The following is a 17,967-nucleotide window of genomic DNA, read 5'->3' on the forward strand; positions in this document are numbered from 1 at the left end:
TATGCGACCTCCTCCCGAAGCCGGGCCACTCAGGAAGGACACACTCCTCCCCAGTTACACACGGCATATTCGCTCAGTCCGAGTGTTCAGCAGGGACCGACTCAGGATATGAACCCCAATCCATCCCGTAAGTCAGGGAGGTCTATATTTAATAATCTGTTAGCTAACCATAAACTCAACCCAATATGCTTTGTTCAATGAGAAATGTTCAAAGAGATAAGAAGATAAGGCCTTAAATTAAAACATACTTAATAACCTCATCAGAAACATGTTTTCGTTTCGATATTAAAAAGAAACAGGGACACCTGGGTGGCTCAGTCGTTAAGTGTCTGCCTTCAGTTCGGGTCATGATCCCGGGATCCTGGGATCGAGCCCTGCATCGGCTCCCTACTCAGTGGGAGGCCTGCTTCCCCCTCTCCCACTCTCTCTGCTTGTGTTCCCTCTCCTGCTTTGTCTCTCTCTGTCAAATAAATAAACTTAAAAAAGAAAATAAAATAAACAAAAGCCTTTTATTTCGCTTTCTCTACTTACTTGTACATGCTTACCTGTTTAGAAATTAAAGTAGAATCTCTTTCCTTTGAATGCACAGATACGTTACAGTCGTTGATAAAGTTAAGTGCTTCCTCTAGCTCCACCAGCAGTCTGCCGTAGAGGCCACTTCTGTCCGTAAATGGCCCACAGTCTACCACGATCTCACACGGTTGAGAAGTGTATCTTTAACAGGGGAAACAGAAATTGTCACTGGCACCAGAAACTCACTATAGCACTATGATCCATTATGACATGTCTATGCCTTGAGATCATGGGCAGGCTCGCAGAGGTCTTCCTAATGGGGTACTCACTTTTATCTGCACCTGTGCTCACTTGGAAGGGCTCAAGGAACGACTGCCTAAGCCTGACATTTAGAGATTTCTGTGGATCTTGTCATTACCTTATTCTCTCAAGGTTTCTGTTTTAGTTTTTAAGTTTAGACTTTCGACTTCTGCCTTCTTGGGCATCAAGAAGCTCAAACAACACAATGATTACTTCTTGGAAGCAGAAACAGGGATGAGGGGGCAGATCCTAGAGGGAAGGCTGTTATCATTTAATCTATCCACTTCCATACTATTTGAAATTTTTGGCATTTGCCAATGTCAGTTTTGTTTTAATGTGTTTTTAAGGTATCCTCGTAAGGAAAGGCCACCTAATTTTCAACCAGTTATGGTATCATCCTTGGATCGCTTATGCCTTTCATAAAATATGACAACCAGAACAGCACATAGTAGTCTAAAAGCACTAATAATGATTAATAAAGACATACTTAACTACTACAGTTCACATTATTTTCAATCAGCATTTATACTTAACCAGAGTCACGCTTAGAAAACTAGGAAGTATCAGATTTAACAGATCACTTAACAGTTTTACTTAAATGTTCTAACACACCTACTTCTGAAAACTTCAAGTGTACAAGCCCACCAATCTAAATCGGGGCAGATAAAAGCAGAAGTAAAGCCTTTTACCTCCACCTCAGATCATTTAGGCTCCAGAAGTCAAAAACAACATGTCCAAAAGGTGCTGAGATTTGTTCGTCCTACGGCATTGGAATCCTTAAGTTCCATGAATCTGAAACCTTCCTTTTCATCTCATTCTACAAAGAGAACTTTCCCCAAGCTTCTATTTTTTAATAGAAGAGATCTTCTCTTCTAAATGGCGATGTGGCAGGCACATCGCCATTTTTAATGAGACTAATCATCAAAGAATCCCCTGAAACCACTGTCTGCGCCATTTTCTAGGGTCTGGGAGACCATAAGATGCCCCCTCAGTGGCTTCGGTTAGTGGCCTCCAGTTAGCAGCTTCAAAGCTTCAAAGCCCAGATTGATTGAAGTCCACATCCTCAGAAATCAGCTCCTCTAGTTGTAAGTGTTCTAAGAGCCACCACCTGATCATCTTTAGCCCTGCTGAAAACCATATCTAATAAGGATACTTGACTATGAACTGAATTATACTGATTTAAAAACCGAACTTCTTTAGGCTCCCTTCCACCAACTCAAGTCAATGTGTGCATGTGTGCGCATTCTACTGAAACTCGAAACAGCCACCTTCTCAAAGACATGAACCTAGAAAGCACACATAGCTTTCTCAGACACTCACACCCATTTTCCACACTACAGGGTGTTTCCAATCATTTTAAAACATATTGTAAAATACTGAATTCTGCCAGTAAAGGAGTGCTCTTTCAAAGGATCCCGTGGGACACTTAGGCGGGAACCACCAAGCACACATGGACAGAAAAGCACACCAATTTCCTGTCTGAGTTCCAGGTCCTCGTCAATGTCCACAAACAGTTGGGGCCCACGCTTCTACAACCTTCTCTTGGAGTGAAGAAACCCCTCCATCCACTGGTCTCTGTGAACACAGGGTTAGATCCTTGCCCTCTTGGGCAACTGTCCCGATAGAACTCTCCAACTCACTTGCTCTGCTCACCTGAATTGGCGCCGGCCAGGAGAGCCTACAGAGGGACGAGGGCAGAGCTGGGTGCTGGCCACGGGAAGGCCGCTGAGCCCCAGTGCCTACCTGTCCAAGACTACCAGGTCAGTTGCGGTTTCAGCATTACTCTTCAGAATTTTCTCCAGTTTCTGAATCTTTTCTTCCAATTCCTCAGGATCGCATTTCCCATTTAAAATGGAAGCAGTCAGTCCCAAAATACGAGGACACGATGGACAATTTTCACAGAGCTAACACAACAAAAGATACTGACGGTCAGTAATTCATTCCTGGTTTGGGGAAAATCAGCCATAAATAAGGAAGTTGGTGAAATATCTATGATATTTCATTATCATAGATTTAAGTAAAAATTAATTTAATATTCATTCATTCATATATGGAACCAAGTTGGGGAACCAAGTTCCCCAATCTGGTAACTAATATTACAGTTTTTGATATATAAAAACACTCCTTAAGCTCAGTAATTTGACTTGAATTAAGACTGATAACATCTAAAAGTTTACCTTCATAATTTCTCGGTAGGGGTGGTCTAGGATTGCAAGATGACACTCATCAAACACCAAAAGGTTAATGTCTGACAGTGATAAGTAACCATTTTTCAAAACATTCAAGGCGACAGAGCAAGTCATAACGAGAACCTAAAAGAAAATGGCATCAGCATAAAAATGTGCCCTTCACCAGCCTGGATACACTTAGACTAAATCAGATTACGGAAACATCATATTTGGGTGAAATTAAGAAATTCATTAGTCAAAACAAAATCTAAATGTATGGAGGCTTACACTTTGGAGTCAAGAAGCAGAATTTTGAAAATACAGAAAGAGATTATGAGAAAAAAAATCCTTGACAACAGAGACTATGTTGTTAATGATAACTCTACTAAGTACTTCAGGTTTTTAGGGTCCAACAGCCATACTTTGACTGATAAGACCTATCAGTTTAATCAACTCACAAAACAATTCACCTTGTTTTCCTCTTTTTTTCCATTAAACGGAGAAGATTTTCTGGATGAAGGTGCAGACTCGATATTCTTTTATAGTGTCGTCACTCATCACCGCGCGGACATTTAACTGTTTTATGGATGAGGACTCAGCCCCACAGGTGAGACACACTCGTCCTTATGGACAGCTCCCGGCTGGTGAGGAAGCCCCTCCTAACCACGTCACCCACCGACACCCAAGAGTAGCTCAACTCGTGCCGCCTCCACAGAAACGGATCACTGAGAAGAAGTCTCTCAAAGACCCAGAGATCTCAACCAAGAAATACCTCCAGTTTCAAGACCTTCAACTCAAGCATAAATTTTCTGAAAAGCAGGTTATCTACAAGTGGGAAATAGGTCACCAGAAATTGCATTTTTTCAAACAAGTACATCACAGTATAGAGCTGATTCTCTTCTATGAAGTAAGACAAAGAGGATGTAAGGGCTAGATTTTAGGCTGACAAAGTACAGGGCAGTACAGGAAAGTACAGTTTTTGAGGTTACAGGTGATCTCACAAATGTGAGATCTCGTGATCTCACGAACGAAGCCAAGGATCTGCAGGGATCTGAAAAGTGAAATTTCTCTAGGAGTCTCACCTGGTGCTTAGCAAACTCTTGGTTCCATTTCTCTTTTGTCCAAGATGCGTTTACTTCTAGGTTTGAGTACTCCCCAACCTTGAGATCTGAATGCGTTCTGACAGCTGACACTTGTTGAGCAACCTGGTTTGCTGAAGACAAATATAATATTTCATGTAAATATGAAAAATCGTATCTAGGAGGTTCTCCAGGCTACCAGTGATTAAGACAGCTAAGGAAATCTTTATTACTATATATCACAGCTAATCCCAATTTTTCAGATAGCCAATTTAAAATCCTGTTTCCAAGTTCATCCTCCAGAACGCACTCACTAGATCTAGATTCAAGACCCCACCCTCTGTCATTCCCTTCAGAGAACCTTTCACCAACTTCCTTATTTATGGCTGATTTTCCCCAAACCAGGAATGTAACTTCTACGCTAGAATGGTAACTACTCCAGATCTACCCTCCTGTTTTCTTCAGTAAAATCAGGTCGTTTCACTAAGAAATATATGTTTAAAGTACATCACACACCGAAACAATCTTAAAAAAAAAAACAAACAAAAGGAGAGCAGCGGCAGGGTAATACTCACGCCCTACGAGCAGCTGGTACTCTTAATACATAATGCCAAACCCATACAAACCAGTATCATAAAGTCTTACTGAATAGCTAACTTTTAAGAAGCATTCAACTTCCCTTCTGTAACTGGCATAGCAAAGTCATAAATCAAAAAGTCACTGCTCTCATAATCAAGCACCCTTTGACATACTTTGCAAAGCTAAAACATCAAGAGCAAAAATAACTGCCAAGGCTTAGATTCGATGATGTTCCAAAAAGTCACTCAAGCAAAGAATGCAGAATCAGAATTAAATGCAATTACGTTTAATGGGGTGCCTGGGTGGCTCAGTGGGTTAAAGCCTCTGCCTTCAGCTCAGGTCATGATCTCAGGGTCCTGGGATTGAGCCTGGCATCAGGCTCTCTTCTCAGCAGGGAGTCTGCCTTCCCCCCTCTCTCTCTGCCTGCCTCTCTGCCTACTTATGATTTCTGTCACATAAAATTTTAAAAAAAAAGAATCTTAAAAAAAAAATGCAATTACATTTAAAGAAAAAGCTGAAGTCTAACCCCCATAGAATAAAATGCTAACACTTAAAAAAGAGGCCTGCTACAAAGTTAAGAAAAAAGTCAAAAGGATGTCTCTGCTACCACAATTTCAACAAAGACATTATTTCTCGAACTCTCTATACTTTGAATAATCTAACTGAATGCCCACAGAGAAAATGGGCTTCACCATAAACTCTCATGCAATTTCCTCCACGCAATTTTATAAAATAATTTTTTTATTACCAGAGTTGACCAAGAACACCGTCCTTTTTCCATTTCTGTTGAAGTCTCCCCTGATCTGATAGGACAGCTCTTTAGTGAGTAGTACTGCGATAAACGTCTTCCCTGAGCCAGTGTTTAAACAGACGATGGTGTTATGATCCAGAGCTGCTTCAAGCAGTTCAACCTAGAAATACAGCGGGGGGAAAAGATTATACACTTCTTACCGAAGTACAAGGTTGGGAAAATCGGATTTTCTTTTAATCCAGGAAACGTCACTGTTTTCTACAATCTCCCTCCGATGAATCTGCCAAGAAACAGACCTTCTGTATCTGTACATAAGAGTCATCACTGTGGGGCGCCTGCGTGGCTCAGTGGGCTAAAGCCTCTGCCTTCGGCTCAGGTCATGGTCTCAGGGTCCTAGGATGGAGCTCCCTGCTCAGCAGGGAGCCTGCCTCCTCCTCTCTCTCTGCCTGCCTCTCTGTCTACTTGTGATCTCTGTCTGTCAAATAAATAAATAAAATCTTTTTTTAAAAAAAGTCTGTGACTGTGCAGCTGTGTTGTGTAAACATGCAAGGATGTTTTTCAGGGGGACAAAAAACTTCCCAAGAATCTGAATGACTGAGTTTACAGTGACCGGGGTCCCGCCAGCTCATGGTTGTTCAAACCAATGTCAATTCCTGCGCAGCTCGTGAGGACAGACACACCCAAGTGGGTATTAAGGAGAGGGGAGGTTTTCAGAGGGGAAAAAAAAATAAGGATGTTCACAAATAAAACTATCGAATCAATCACCCGGCAGCTGTTAGAAAAGAAAAGGGCTATGCTATTAAGAACAAAATTATCCGGAATGAGAAAATTAATCAGAGGAGGAGAGCTTGAAAAGGTGAAAGGGTTTTATAGAAGTCGCGTCAACAATATGCTGATTTATTCGATTTTAGTGAAAATGCTCCGGTATTAGTGTTCTCATTAGTACCTGATATTTCCTTGGCGTGTAAATGTTATCATGAATTGCTTCTTGTTGCCATGGCAGTCCAAAGAAAGGACCCATTGGTGAGGAGGCAGGGGTCATGAGCTGCAGGCCTGCCATGCTGAGGGGCTGCAAAGCAGGGCTTTTCACTCATCCAGTGCTTCTTTCATTGCCTTCTGCTCTAGCACAGCTTACTACAAAAGGGAAAAAGAAGACCATTACACCACCATGCAGGGTTAAGAACAAAAGAAAGCACAGAACAAGAGAAACATCAGCATATCATTCCTATGGACCCTTTCACACTTTTCCTATAATTGTTTTCGTTTTTTCTTGATCTAAGAGGATCATTTTAAAAAGTCAAGTGTTCCACACTCTCCAACCCAGCAATTCTACATCTAGAAAGTTATCTGAAAGAACCAGGCGACTACACAGACACAAGTACACAAGTATATATTGCTGCATTATTCCTTGAAAGCAAGAAACACCTTCGAATGTACGAACAAAAACACGAGCTATGTCAATCATGGTACAGTTACACAACGGAATCCTTTGAAGCCCCGAAGAAAATCCGTGTCTATATTTAGTGATAGAGAACTATGCCTTTTCTCATACAGCTTTAAACACAATATGAACATGATGCCTTTTTAAACATATACGTACATACGAAGCACAGTTGATAGGCACTTAAATACATTTCAAACATTCTTTGTCAATTCTTTGATGCCATTATCGATAAACTTATGAGATAATGGATGGAGGGCGCTTATCACTGCGCACTGTGCCTGCACATAAGAAAGATTCAAAAGCCTGCCAACATTTTATCGTTTTATCAATAGCCCATAAACACACAAGGTCTTTTTCTCAATTGACAGCCTATCACAATGGCACAACTGACCAAATATTTAAATATGTACCTTTAAAATTACACACGTACTACATAAATTAAAGCCAACGCACCATTCTGTAAGTTTTTCATGGTACGTAAGCACTTTTTGTGTTTCATGCACGCTTTCCCAATGAGAAATTCGATTCTGTAAAATGACAGACTAAACAGGAGTCTCTCCTAACCTGCAGATAGAGGGTTAAGGTCTCAAACCTCACCATGAAAGTCTATCAGCTTCTGACTGCCAGCAGAATTTACTTGCCCCTCAAGGAAGTTTTCACCCTCATCCTGCTTCGGAGCGCTCATTGTTACCACTCTGCGAAACCGGAAGGAAAGAAGCCCACTCTATTCCTTGACATGAACCTCTGACTCTCCTGACATGTGAAATGCACAACCGTGACACAGCAGAGTGACCGAAGCTGTCCCACCTGATCACAAGGAGTCTCAAGTGTAGTCTCTTTTAGGCACAGGAACGATACCACGTCCGATTCCAGGGATTAGCTCAGCTGACAACTCAGCATCCAGCTAACGGCAGCGAGATCCTAAGCCAGCAGCAGGGGGCCCAGGGCTGCGGTGGACCAGGACCTCCGCGGGGCAGGTGCCACTGGACCAGACAGCACAACCTTCCTCATCACCCTTCTCAGAGGGAGATGGCAAGCCAAGGATTCTGGAGTCCACGCTGACAGCTACCATTCTCCTAGAGACACAACGTGCTCTTTGTCTACTCAACCGAAGCCCAACAGCCATCTTTTTACCCCACACCTGGCGTCCACTTTGCTCAACTCCTCAGGCCCATTGGTGGCGCCCGCCAGCTCATGGTTGTTCAAACCAATCTCAATTCCTCCACGGCTGGTGAGGACAGACACACCCAAGTGGGTATTAAGGAGCAATGAGGTTCATCAGTCAAGCTTTTTACTCCACACGGCTGCACAGAACCCGAAGTCAGACCCACCACACCTACCCCCCAGAGACGCAGCAGGTCATTCTGGAGGCCCCCAGCCAACACAGCGGGCGCTTCCCACCTGACCTCCAGCCCGGTGATACCTCTCGACATCTTCGTTGCGACAGGCTGCCCACTGTCTGGAATGATTCATGCTCAAGCCTGACCAGCTCACTTTTGGTCCAAGCCAAATGCTAATCCAAGACCATCTAAAACATGGCAAAAGGTGTCAGGAATAAGGCTACATCCTGGCAGCTGGCAAGAATAAAATAGGAAGAAGGCAGCAATGCAAATCCCCAAAGACCTCTTCCTCCACCTCCAACACCACATACAGCCAGGAACCCGCAGCACCCCTCCTCCAGCCACTGTCACCGCTGTCACCACTTCATCTCACAGGGGTAACAGCAGTAATAATAACAACTAATTGCTCCAGAGAGGCAGTCTAAAAAAGACTATTTTAAAAAATAGTCCATTTTTTAAAAGAGAATCTATAGACTTCAAAAAGGAATAAAACATAAAGAAAAACTACAGAAGTCCTCCAAATTAAAGAAGACTACAAAGAGGCACAAGAGCTAAATGTAGCGAGCGATCTCCGACTGGGTCCTGTACTACAGGAAACGCCATCAAGGGCATCACAGAGCCCCTCACGAAACTGTTCAGGTCAGTGAAGCCGGTAACTGCGCTATGGCTGTTAACAAAGTATCCTTATTCCTAAGAAATACACCCCAAAGCACCTTGGGGTAAAGAGCCATGAGATGGATGCCACACATTCTCAGATGGGTCAGAAAAAGAAACCACACACACACAGAGAAGTGTGCAAAGCGAATGGGGCAGAGCACATGTTCTTTCTCCTATGCTTACTCTTGTAATTTGGCCTGTACGTTTGAAGTTATTTCCAAATAAAGACTTTTAAAAAGCCAATAAACAAAAATGACTGGCTGGACTGGGATTTCCTTGCGTACAGGAGCTGTAGGTCTCATGGGGATGACTTGGGTCATACTGTATCCAACCAAACCCAGAACATGGTAAACAAGCAGGGCAACTATGCAGGATAAAAAGTGTCATAAAAACCTTCCAATCAGAGGGCAGGGCAGGGGGCTGGGTCGGCTGAGCAGCCGCCTTCAGCTCAGGCCATGATCTCGGGGTCCTGGGATGAAGCCCCACGTCTGGCTCCCCGCTCAGCAGGCAAGTCTGCTTCTCCCTCTGCCTCTCCTCCTGCTCATTCTCTCTCTCAAATAAATAAGATCTTGGGGGAAAAAAAAAAAAAGCTTCCAAGAGCTTCTGTCTGCCTTTCAAATTTTGTCATCTTGCACATATATGCACAGAGAGACACACACATACACGCTTTATCCTTCTCCAGCGCACGTGCTACCTAAGAGCAAGATGCACGTCTCATTGTCTGCAGCTCCTCAATCTCCTGCTAAACACGCCGTACGTGCATTTATGTAAGTATCTGATGAACTCAACGAGAGATTCATGAGTGTCACCCAACAACTGTGGACTGGTCACAGTTCAAAAGCCAGTTCTCTATGTTTTGGAAATCCATGCCCTCCCCAACCGGAGGGCGGGGTGGCGGGGTGGCGAGGAGATGGGCCGGAGAGGACCTGCAAGGCAGGGGGGACGGTGACTGAACCCTCAGTGAACGTCTCCATCATGTCGTAACTGCTAAGTTAATCCTCATTCATTTCATATATAGTGGCTGGCCCCAGAGATACACTTCCTATTTCTATTCCTAGAAAACACAAATCCATGATGAAAAAATTGAGACGGTTATCCAATAATGTGGAAACAGAAAAATCTACAATTTTGCCAATTTTTATTTTCTCTGACATGTTCAAATAGATTTTTTTTTTTCCTTAACTCGTTCTTAATGAGAAGTTCTGAATCCCCGCTGGTCAGCAGAAGTCCTGCAGTCTCGCAGAAGAACTCACTATCAGGTGAGCATCTTTCATGGAGCCAATAGACAACTCCTCCCAACTAGTTTTCAATCACAGATCTTAACTTTCTGGCCAATCTACATTCATGAAACCGGTGAGGCTGTTTTGTAATTTCCATCTGTTATTCACTCAGAAATAATGGAGTAAAACACATGAATAAACACTCTTCCTCCTCCGCATATGATAAGTCACAGATTTACCGTGTTAATGTTTGCGATCTCTGTGTTGCTGTTGTCTGAACTGCACTTTGACATTGTGATAGCGGTTTATTGGAAAATCACAGCATGCCCAAGCTTCTGCTCTAAAAATAAATGCAAAAATAGCCAAATGTAAGATTCCTGCACTTAAACAAGAATACAAACACATCTTATAAGAAAGCCCTATTGGCATGAGGAGTTAAATAAAAGACCACTATTTTGTATTAAATTTTACACAAAAGACATCTGGGTTGTTGCTCTCTGAACACAGAACGAGAGGACGCGCTATGACAAGCGCATGCCTAATTCCCAGAGCTCGGGGGGAGAGAAAAAGCTGGACGCAAGTCCAAGAAAAGATTTCCAAATGGATACAGGGAAATCTAAAGATAGTGCCGGGACAATGGGGGGGGGGGGGGGGGGAAGAAGACAAGCATGTGTTATTTCCTAAATTTACACACACGAAAGAAATAAAGATCACCAGGAGAGGCACTCGGCAGAGAAATCCCAATCACTCGATACACGGACGCAACTGGTCAGTGATTTCAGTGTCTCAAGATGGAATTAAAAATGCCACGGTTAAACCCATACCATGGCCTCTTTTACAGAACACATTCGCAAATAAAAGAATGCAGAACAGAGCTCAACAATACTGTTATAAATGCATACAAATGTAGTGTGGTTCTCCTCAGAGACTACAGTTCAGAGAGAAGGGAAGCGTGAAGCCCTGAGCCAGAAAGCTTAACTGAGTCACCAGGTGCTGATCCGGTCAGATGTGACCCCCACTCAGGCTCGTGCTCAACACCCTGGACGGCTTCGCTACCAGCAGCTCGGGGGGAGCAGCTGTCACACGCATCTCCGTCTGGGTCTCGTCCAGACCGCGTGAGGACAAGGACATGCTCTGGTTACACTTTCTCACTTCAGAGACAAGTTTGATTTGCTAGAAGGTTAACAAAGCAGAATGGGGAAACCTTAGCACTATTTTAATATGTACATATTTACCTCAAAATGCTGATTCTAAGTTCTTTCAGTTTCCAAGTCTGTATTAATTCATACCCTAGGTAACCTAAAAGCAATGAGAGAGAGTATTTTAGAACACACAACTCATTTTTTTAAACCAACTTTAAGAATATTCCTATTTGACAAAATTTTCACATTTAACTTATCAGAACAGGATTCCCGAAAACTCATTTTTCTACCAAAAGTGTCAAGAAAATAGTACATGTCTCAAAGAGCTGCCTTTAAAATTAGCTACCAAAAGTGTCAAGAAAATAGTACATGTCTCAAAGAGCTGCCTTTATTATGTTCTAATACAAATGAAAACGTTTGAAAGTTGTTAGCACAATCCGGTGAGCTATACGGGAGAATCCCTGAAAGTACGTGACATTTTCCCCCAGTAAAATCTGGCTTTTGAAGTCCCTGAACACTATGTAAGTCAGTACCATGTTCCGTGCGCGCAGACCTTCCCTCTCCCGGGGTCAGTCTGCATTTCTGAAGCTCCCTCCCTACTTGGAGGCTTAATTCCATTCTATGTTGCCACCTACGCAGATGCAAACTCAAGACACCAACAAGGCCTGATGTGTCCTGCTCTACACTGTTCCAATCCACGTTCGTGTCTTTTCTAGAAACACCCTAACTAAAATAAGAACACTGATATTCCTTTAAACATCAATGCAATTCCACTATTACAAAATTACTGCTGAGTTATCCGAATTATTTCCCCAGACTACTCTGTACAGAGATACATCAGGGAGTTAACACACCAAGTACAAGGACAACTTATTTCATGTGTTCATGAATACAGAACCAACAGGCCAAGTTCTTTCACTTTAACTGATGACCGTAACTTCTATTACAGACATGCAAACTCCTGTCTGATAAGCCCCTTTAAGATGACTGAAAAAGACGTGCCACATCCCAGACACTCAGCCAAGTTTTAGTACAAACCAGCAGACTTCACCCACATTAGCATCTAAATCCGGTATGCAGCTGTAGCCCTTCAGACAAAGGCTTGTAACAAGAGACAGCTTAACCCTGCTTATCTTATGTCTAAAAGCATCTAGAGCTTCTTGGTACACATTTCTAAAACTGGCAACAAAACTCCCAACTTAGTCTTTTTATTACTACGTGTCACAGATGCTGATACTGTTAACTTCACAAGTATCACTGTCCAAGATTTCCATCCTACTCCCATGAAGCCCAAGCAGGACTACTTACTATAAAGTCCCGCGTCCTGAGCAAAAGACAAAACACACAAACACACACACAACAGTAATACCGAGACATTAAAACAGCGTCTAAAGTACTTCTGTAAGCTAACAAATGAAAGTAAGAAATGTTTGAAAAGCCTTTAGAGGTCCTAGTAACAAATATGCTATGGAGATCTAGGGCATTATTTTAACCAACCAACCCTAAAATCATTTAAGGGAATCCTCGGCGATACATGCAAACAGGTTAATACAATTACTGGCATAAAGGCAAATTAAAAATAAAAGGCTTGATTCTCCCAGGCAATAATAAAGGGAAAAGCCTCCTTCCCTCTTCCTTTTGTTCACAATTTCTCAATCTTCTCCAAATGTAAGTGAATCTTTTTAAAGGCTAAATAGCCTCTTCCCAGTGTCACATCTCAGGAACGTCTCCCTAAGGACCTGAAAGCCATCCCTGAAACAGAATCATCGAGAAAGACAATGCCTGATCTCCCAGTTTCCTAGGAAGAGATGGGCCTAATTTGTCACTTGACTCCCCCCAGTCATAAAGATGCAAGGAAATGAGCAATTCTGCCTTGAAAAACATGGGTGTCAAGTGTCTAACCAATTAGCTATACAAAAGAGTCTCTTCTGGGGACAGCTTGTGATGCACATCACACTCTGGTTTCACGCTTACTAGCAATAGGACTGCTTTCTTCCCTCTACTTCTGTGGATAGGTTTTCTGGGGCAGGGAAGATATTCCGTTTTTAATTCTATTTCCTCAAGACTGGTCTTAAAAAAAAAAAAAAGGACATAAACTATATCCTCAAATAAAATTCATGCCAAAGAACAAATTTCCATTTCTTGGAATTTGAATACTGGAGAAATCTTAGAATATGCTGCCCAGCTACAGGAGGGAGACAAGCTTTTAAAAGGAAGATAGAGCTAAGTGGGCAAACACTTAACTACATTAAGAAGGAACCTACACACAGAAAGGATCCAAGTTGTTTAAAAATCACTCCCACCAGACTCTTCTCTAAATTAAAGTTGGAGCAGGAGGAATCTCAGCTGTTTTTACCTTCAGAAGCCAAGATGATGTCCTCATCCCTTAGTCCTTTCTCAGTCACCCCTCAGAGAGGCCCGCCATGGATAAGGGGCACAGAGCAAGACCACCAGGGATCTGGAGAGCAAACCTTTTTTTTTTTTTTAAGTATCTTTCATTTAAAAAATCATCTAAAAACAGGCAAAGGGTCCAATGTCAAGACAAGGGCTAATCAAGCTACCTCTAATCCTTGCCTGTTAAATAACCCCGGGCTATCAAGAGAACTCAGTAAGATCACGACCGTTAAGCTTGGTAGAAAGAAGTTCCCCCAACACAGAAAACTCTCAATATATGGTAGTATTTACAAAACTATACCCCCACCTCTATCCAAAACCTTTGTTTTCAGGTAATTCCTAAGACTTTATTAATCCTAAGATTTGGCATAGGAAACACATTATCATATACATTTAAAGTATACAAAACTTTATTCAGTATTTTTAACCAGATGAACCTGAAAACCACAAACCACCTAGTCATCATGAATTTACAGTAGAATGAAAATCAAACATTTAAGTCACAAAATTCGGTAAACAGTGTGAAATAAAATTAAATAGCTTTGTGTCCACTAGTTCTCTTTAAAAGCAAAAACCAAGGGGCGCCTAGGTGGCTCAGTGGGTTAAAGCCTCTGCCTTCGGCTTGGGTCATGATCCCAGGGTCCTGGGATGGAGCCCCACATAGGGCTCTCTGCTCAGCATCCCCCTCTCTCTCGGCCTGCCTCTCTGCGATCTCTGTCAAATAAATAAGTAAAATCTTAAAAAAAAAAAAAAAAAAAAAGCATACTATACCTACTTCTGTCTGGCTCCACAAACATCACTGAAAACATTACTTCACTTAGCCATTTCTCACACAATGAAATGCTACAAGATGGGAAAGAAATCATCATCAAATGGATAAAGTCTGAGAATATAAAAATACCCCAAAAGATAGGAAATAAGCCAAACACCCATGGTATATAAAATAAGTATTTCAAGGATTTCTCAACTACCATTCGGTAAATATAGATTATGAAAAGACTAAGGTGGAAAGACCGGATCGAAAGACCGAAGAGAAAAGAAAAGGGATAATAATTTCAAGAATATAAGCACCGGCATCTTCAGAAAATGAAATACACAGTACAAGAGAAATACTTCCATTTTTACTGTTAATTGTTAGGTAGGGGCCAAGGATAGGCCGCCCCCAAGATGGGCTACTTTGGCATGGAGATTCTTTTGAGCTGAAGGCAAGGAGACCCTGTGGGCTCCAAAGAAACTTCTGCCCTTCCATTAAGCACATAAAAGAATCTAAATCAAGGGTCTTTCCCGGAATAAGAGCTATTAGCAGAGATCAATTTTATTTAAGTGACCCATCTCTAAGGCAGAGCAAACATCTAATCCCCAAACATCTGCTCTTGTCCTTATGGCCCCGTGAAGTGCTTTCCTTTCCTCTGCGGTCCCAGACCCTCTGCCCTTCCCCTTAGTTCTGGATGACCCACAGACTCTCGCTATGCCCGCCCATCTTTGGAAGGTCCACGTCCGCATGGTCTCCCTGTACTTACACTATTACATTTGATTTTCTCCTGTCAATCTCTCAGCCAGTTTGAGCCTCAGCCCAGTTGCAAGGACCTGGAAGAGGACAGGAATTCTTGCTCCCTGACTGTTACATCTGTCGTTATTAATTTACAATCCTTGCATACCAATCTATCGTGAAATATTAATACACACACACACACACACACACACAACCCTCATACAGAAATGCTCTCCTCCTCATTACCATCTATAAATAGCAAAAAATGCCCCATGTCTAAGACCAAATGAGGGGACGGTGTGGTGGACTGTGGTTCATCTTACATGATACAATTCAACTGAGCCATTAAAAATGATGGCAGCTCATAACAAAAATGGTTACGGTATGGCATACAATGGGAAAGAAAAAAAAAACAGTAGAGCATTTCTATTTACAAGAAGACCATGACTAAGTCAAGTTAAAAACTAAAGAAGAAAAGGAGGAATGGAGAGAAAATTCAGCCCGAAATTCAGGATGGGACTGGATTACTGCCACGAGCGATTCCTTTCTTCTTAAAACTCTTCTGCATTCTAAAATTTCCTACAATTTGAACAATTTATTACATTTAGAATTGGAAAACAAACTTTCATACTGAGGATAACTTGTAGGATGACAATAGTTTAGATAGAAATGATTCTGGGGGCACCTGGTCAGGTCAGCCGACGGGGCACGCAACTCTTAATCTCAGGGTTGTGAGTCTGAGCCCCATGTTGGGTGTAGAGATGACTTAAATAAATCCATCTAAAGAGCAATGATTTCACTTTAAGTTAAAAACAAACGAAACAACAAAGAAAACAACAAACAAAAAAAAAGCAGTTTTTAAAACTCCCTTAAGCCACCAGATGTAGTTAAAACTTACCCCAGTTTCTATGACTTAAACCACAAATTCATTAGCCTTCTTTTCTTGTACTACTCTGTAAACCAGATAAATTTCTGGGTTTCTGTAAATCTGTAACAAACATATTTATGTTTATACTTCAATGTCATTATGCCTAAAATTAGATTTATCCAAAACTGAAACTGAATACAGGTCAAAGAGCATTTTAACAAGTATCACCCATCAAAATCTGTGTATAAAAAGTATCTCTAGGCTGCCAGCCAATGGCCCACGTACTTGGAATACTTCCTAAAAAGACAACATTCCAACATACCAAAATGGCAGCCAGAACCATCCCTCCCCTTCGAGTGACCTACAGTGGCATTTACCCTTCAGTTTTGTTTCAAGAGAGGCAAACGCTTAATAAACCACCGACTTTCAAGGTCAGTTTTCAGGTTAGTGTTTGATTCCACGTTTCTGTACTTTACTCAATAAAAACACTGCTATACTAGAATGTACTCCATTCATGACCACGTTCTAGCCTATCTTTTATATGCCCTGTAAGAACATCCATGAAGGAAAAGAGGCCATAATTTTCTACATTAGCTGTTCTAACACAATATAATGCATGTATATTGTAATACCAAAGAGAGGTTAGTCCTGAGACAAAATGAGTCTGAGAGACTGCTGAACACGAGGAGTCTGGAAAGTAAACACCTTAAAAGTTCCAGGCAAGGGGTAAAGTGCCACACTACAGCTATGTGCAAGACCCCCAGCCACTCACGTTATCTGCTTTCCCTTTTCCCTAGAGAGCTGTGACAAATATATCCCAACCTTCAAATGAGCCTCTGTTTCTGGGCCCCCGCCCCCCTCTGTTTCTGGGCACAGATTCCCTGCAAATCCTCATGAAAACGGATATAGTCACACTATATAGTCACGGATATAGTCACACTAAACCTGACAGACACCACCCTCCACCAAAGTGACCTCATCACTACTGGGACAGCCTGACATGTACCTCCTAAGTGTGATGAACTGAGAAGGAAGTATCATTTATGCACTTTTCTTGCCGAAAGTGAGAACCCAGAATCTAATCATGGGTTAGCATCAAAACCGAATCTGAGATGCATTTTACAAAACAACTGGCTTGTGCTCTTCAAAAATGTCAGCTGTCATAAAAGCTGAAAGCTGCCCAGCAATTCCAGATTAAGAGAGTGAACACACATGACCACTACACACAATGCACATTGCTGGATCAGAGAAGGAGCGCCACTGCGAGGGACGTGACCGGCTGAAGGGTGAGCACACAGGCCACCTGAAAACACGCCGCCCTGCCGTAAGGGTTATTCTGAGCTGAAGGCAACAGAGAAATAGCAGATACAGGAAAAATTCTCTGCCCTTTCCCTTTCTGCCTACAAGCGGGACGTAAGTGTTGCTTTTGTGAGTGTCCCTCGTCCCCACTTCAGCACCAGGAGGAGGAGATGACAATTACCACTAAAGACACCCCTGACTTGCACCTGCACAAACCCCGTTACCAACCCCTACTGTCTTCTGTCATCTGTTCACCTTCCCACAACCTACACCCCGAAAAGCCCAAACTCCCCCATTCCTTTGCCTTGTCATTTGTCCACAATACATGGCCCTTTAGTAAAATGGTACAGAAGCTCTCCAGTCCAGCCACTTCCTTGGGTTTCCACTCCGTCGGGGGAATCTCCAGGGTGCACACAAGATAAATCTTTTCTCTTGTTCATCTGTCCATTGTTGATTTAATTCACAGGCTCCACCCACGAAGAGCACAGAGGGAAACCTTTCTCCCTCCCCCTACAGGGACACTGGGGCAATTGAACTATCATCAATGAATGCTAAATTCTCTGAATTCAATAACTATATTGTGATCATGTAAGAGAATGCTCTTGTTCTTTAAAAACAGACCTTGAAAATATTCAGTAGTGAAGAGCATAATGCCTGCTACTTATTCTTAAAAAGTTCAGAAAAATAACAACTATATGCAGGGGGTGTGGGGGGGAGAGAG

At 42.3% G+C, this 17,967-nt stretch overlaps 1 protein-coding gene across 4 annotated transcripts in view; it reads right to left on the minus strand.

Moving 5' to 3' along the window:
• The window catches only part of DICER1 (dicer 1, ribonuclease III), a 70,079-nt gene that overhangs the window by 37,782 nt on the left and 14,330 nt on the right, over positions 1-17,967 (minus strand). For 2 of the 4 annotated variants that reach the window (XM_059373900.1, XM_059373898.1), the window contains exons 2-9: positions 11,287-11,350; positions 10,291-10,391; positions 6,337-6,524; positions 5,388-5,550; positions 4,064-4,194; positions 2,991-3,125; positions 2,557-2,717; positions 546-714 (exon numbers count right to left, since the gene is read on the minus strand). In XM_059373900.1, coding sequence (XP_059229883.1) covers positions 546-714; positions 2,557-2,717; positions 2,991-3,125; positions 4,064-4,194; positions 5,388-5,550; positions 6,337-6,450 — 873 coding nt within the window. In that variant the 5' untranslated portion in view covers positions 6,451-6,524; positions 10,291-10,391; positions 11,287-11,350. The remainder of the gene's footprint in view (positions 1-545; positions 715-2,556; positions 2,718-2,990; positions 3,126-4,063; positions 4,195-5,387; positions 5,551-6,336; positions 6,525-10,290; positions 10,392-11,286; positions 11,351-17,967) is intronic. The other 2 variants (XM_059373901.1, XM_059373899.1) reach the window with 1 other exon arrangement.

The sequence above is a fragment of the Mustela nigripes genome, chromosome 13 (genome assembly GCF_022355385.1).
Source record: "Mustela nigripes isolate SB6536 chromosome 13, MUSNIG.SB6536, whole genome shotgun sequence".
Taxonomy (NCBI): Eukaryota; Metazoa; Chordata; class Mammalia; order Carnivora; family Mustelidae; genus Mustela; species Mustela nigripes.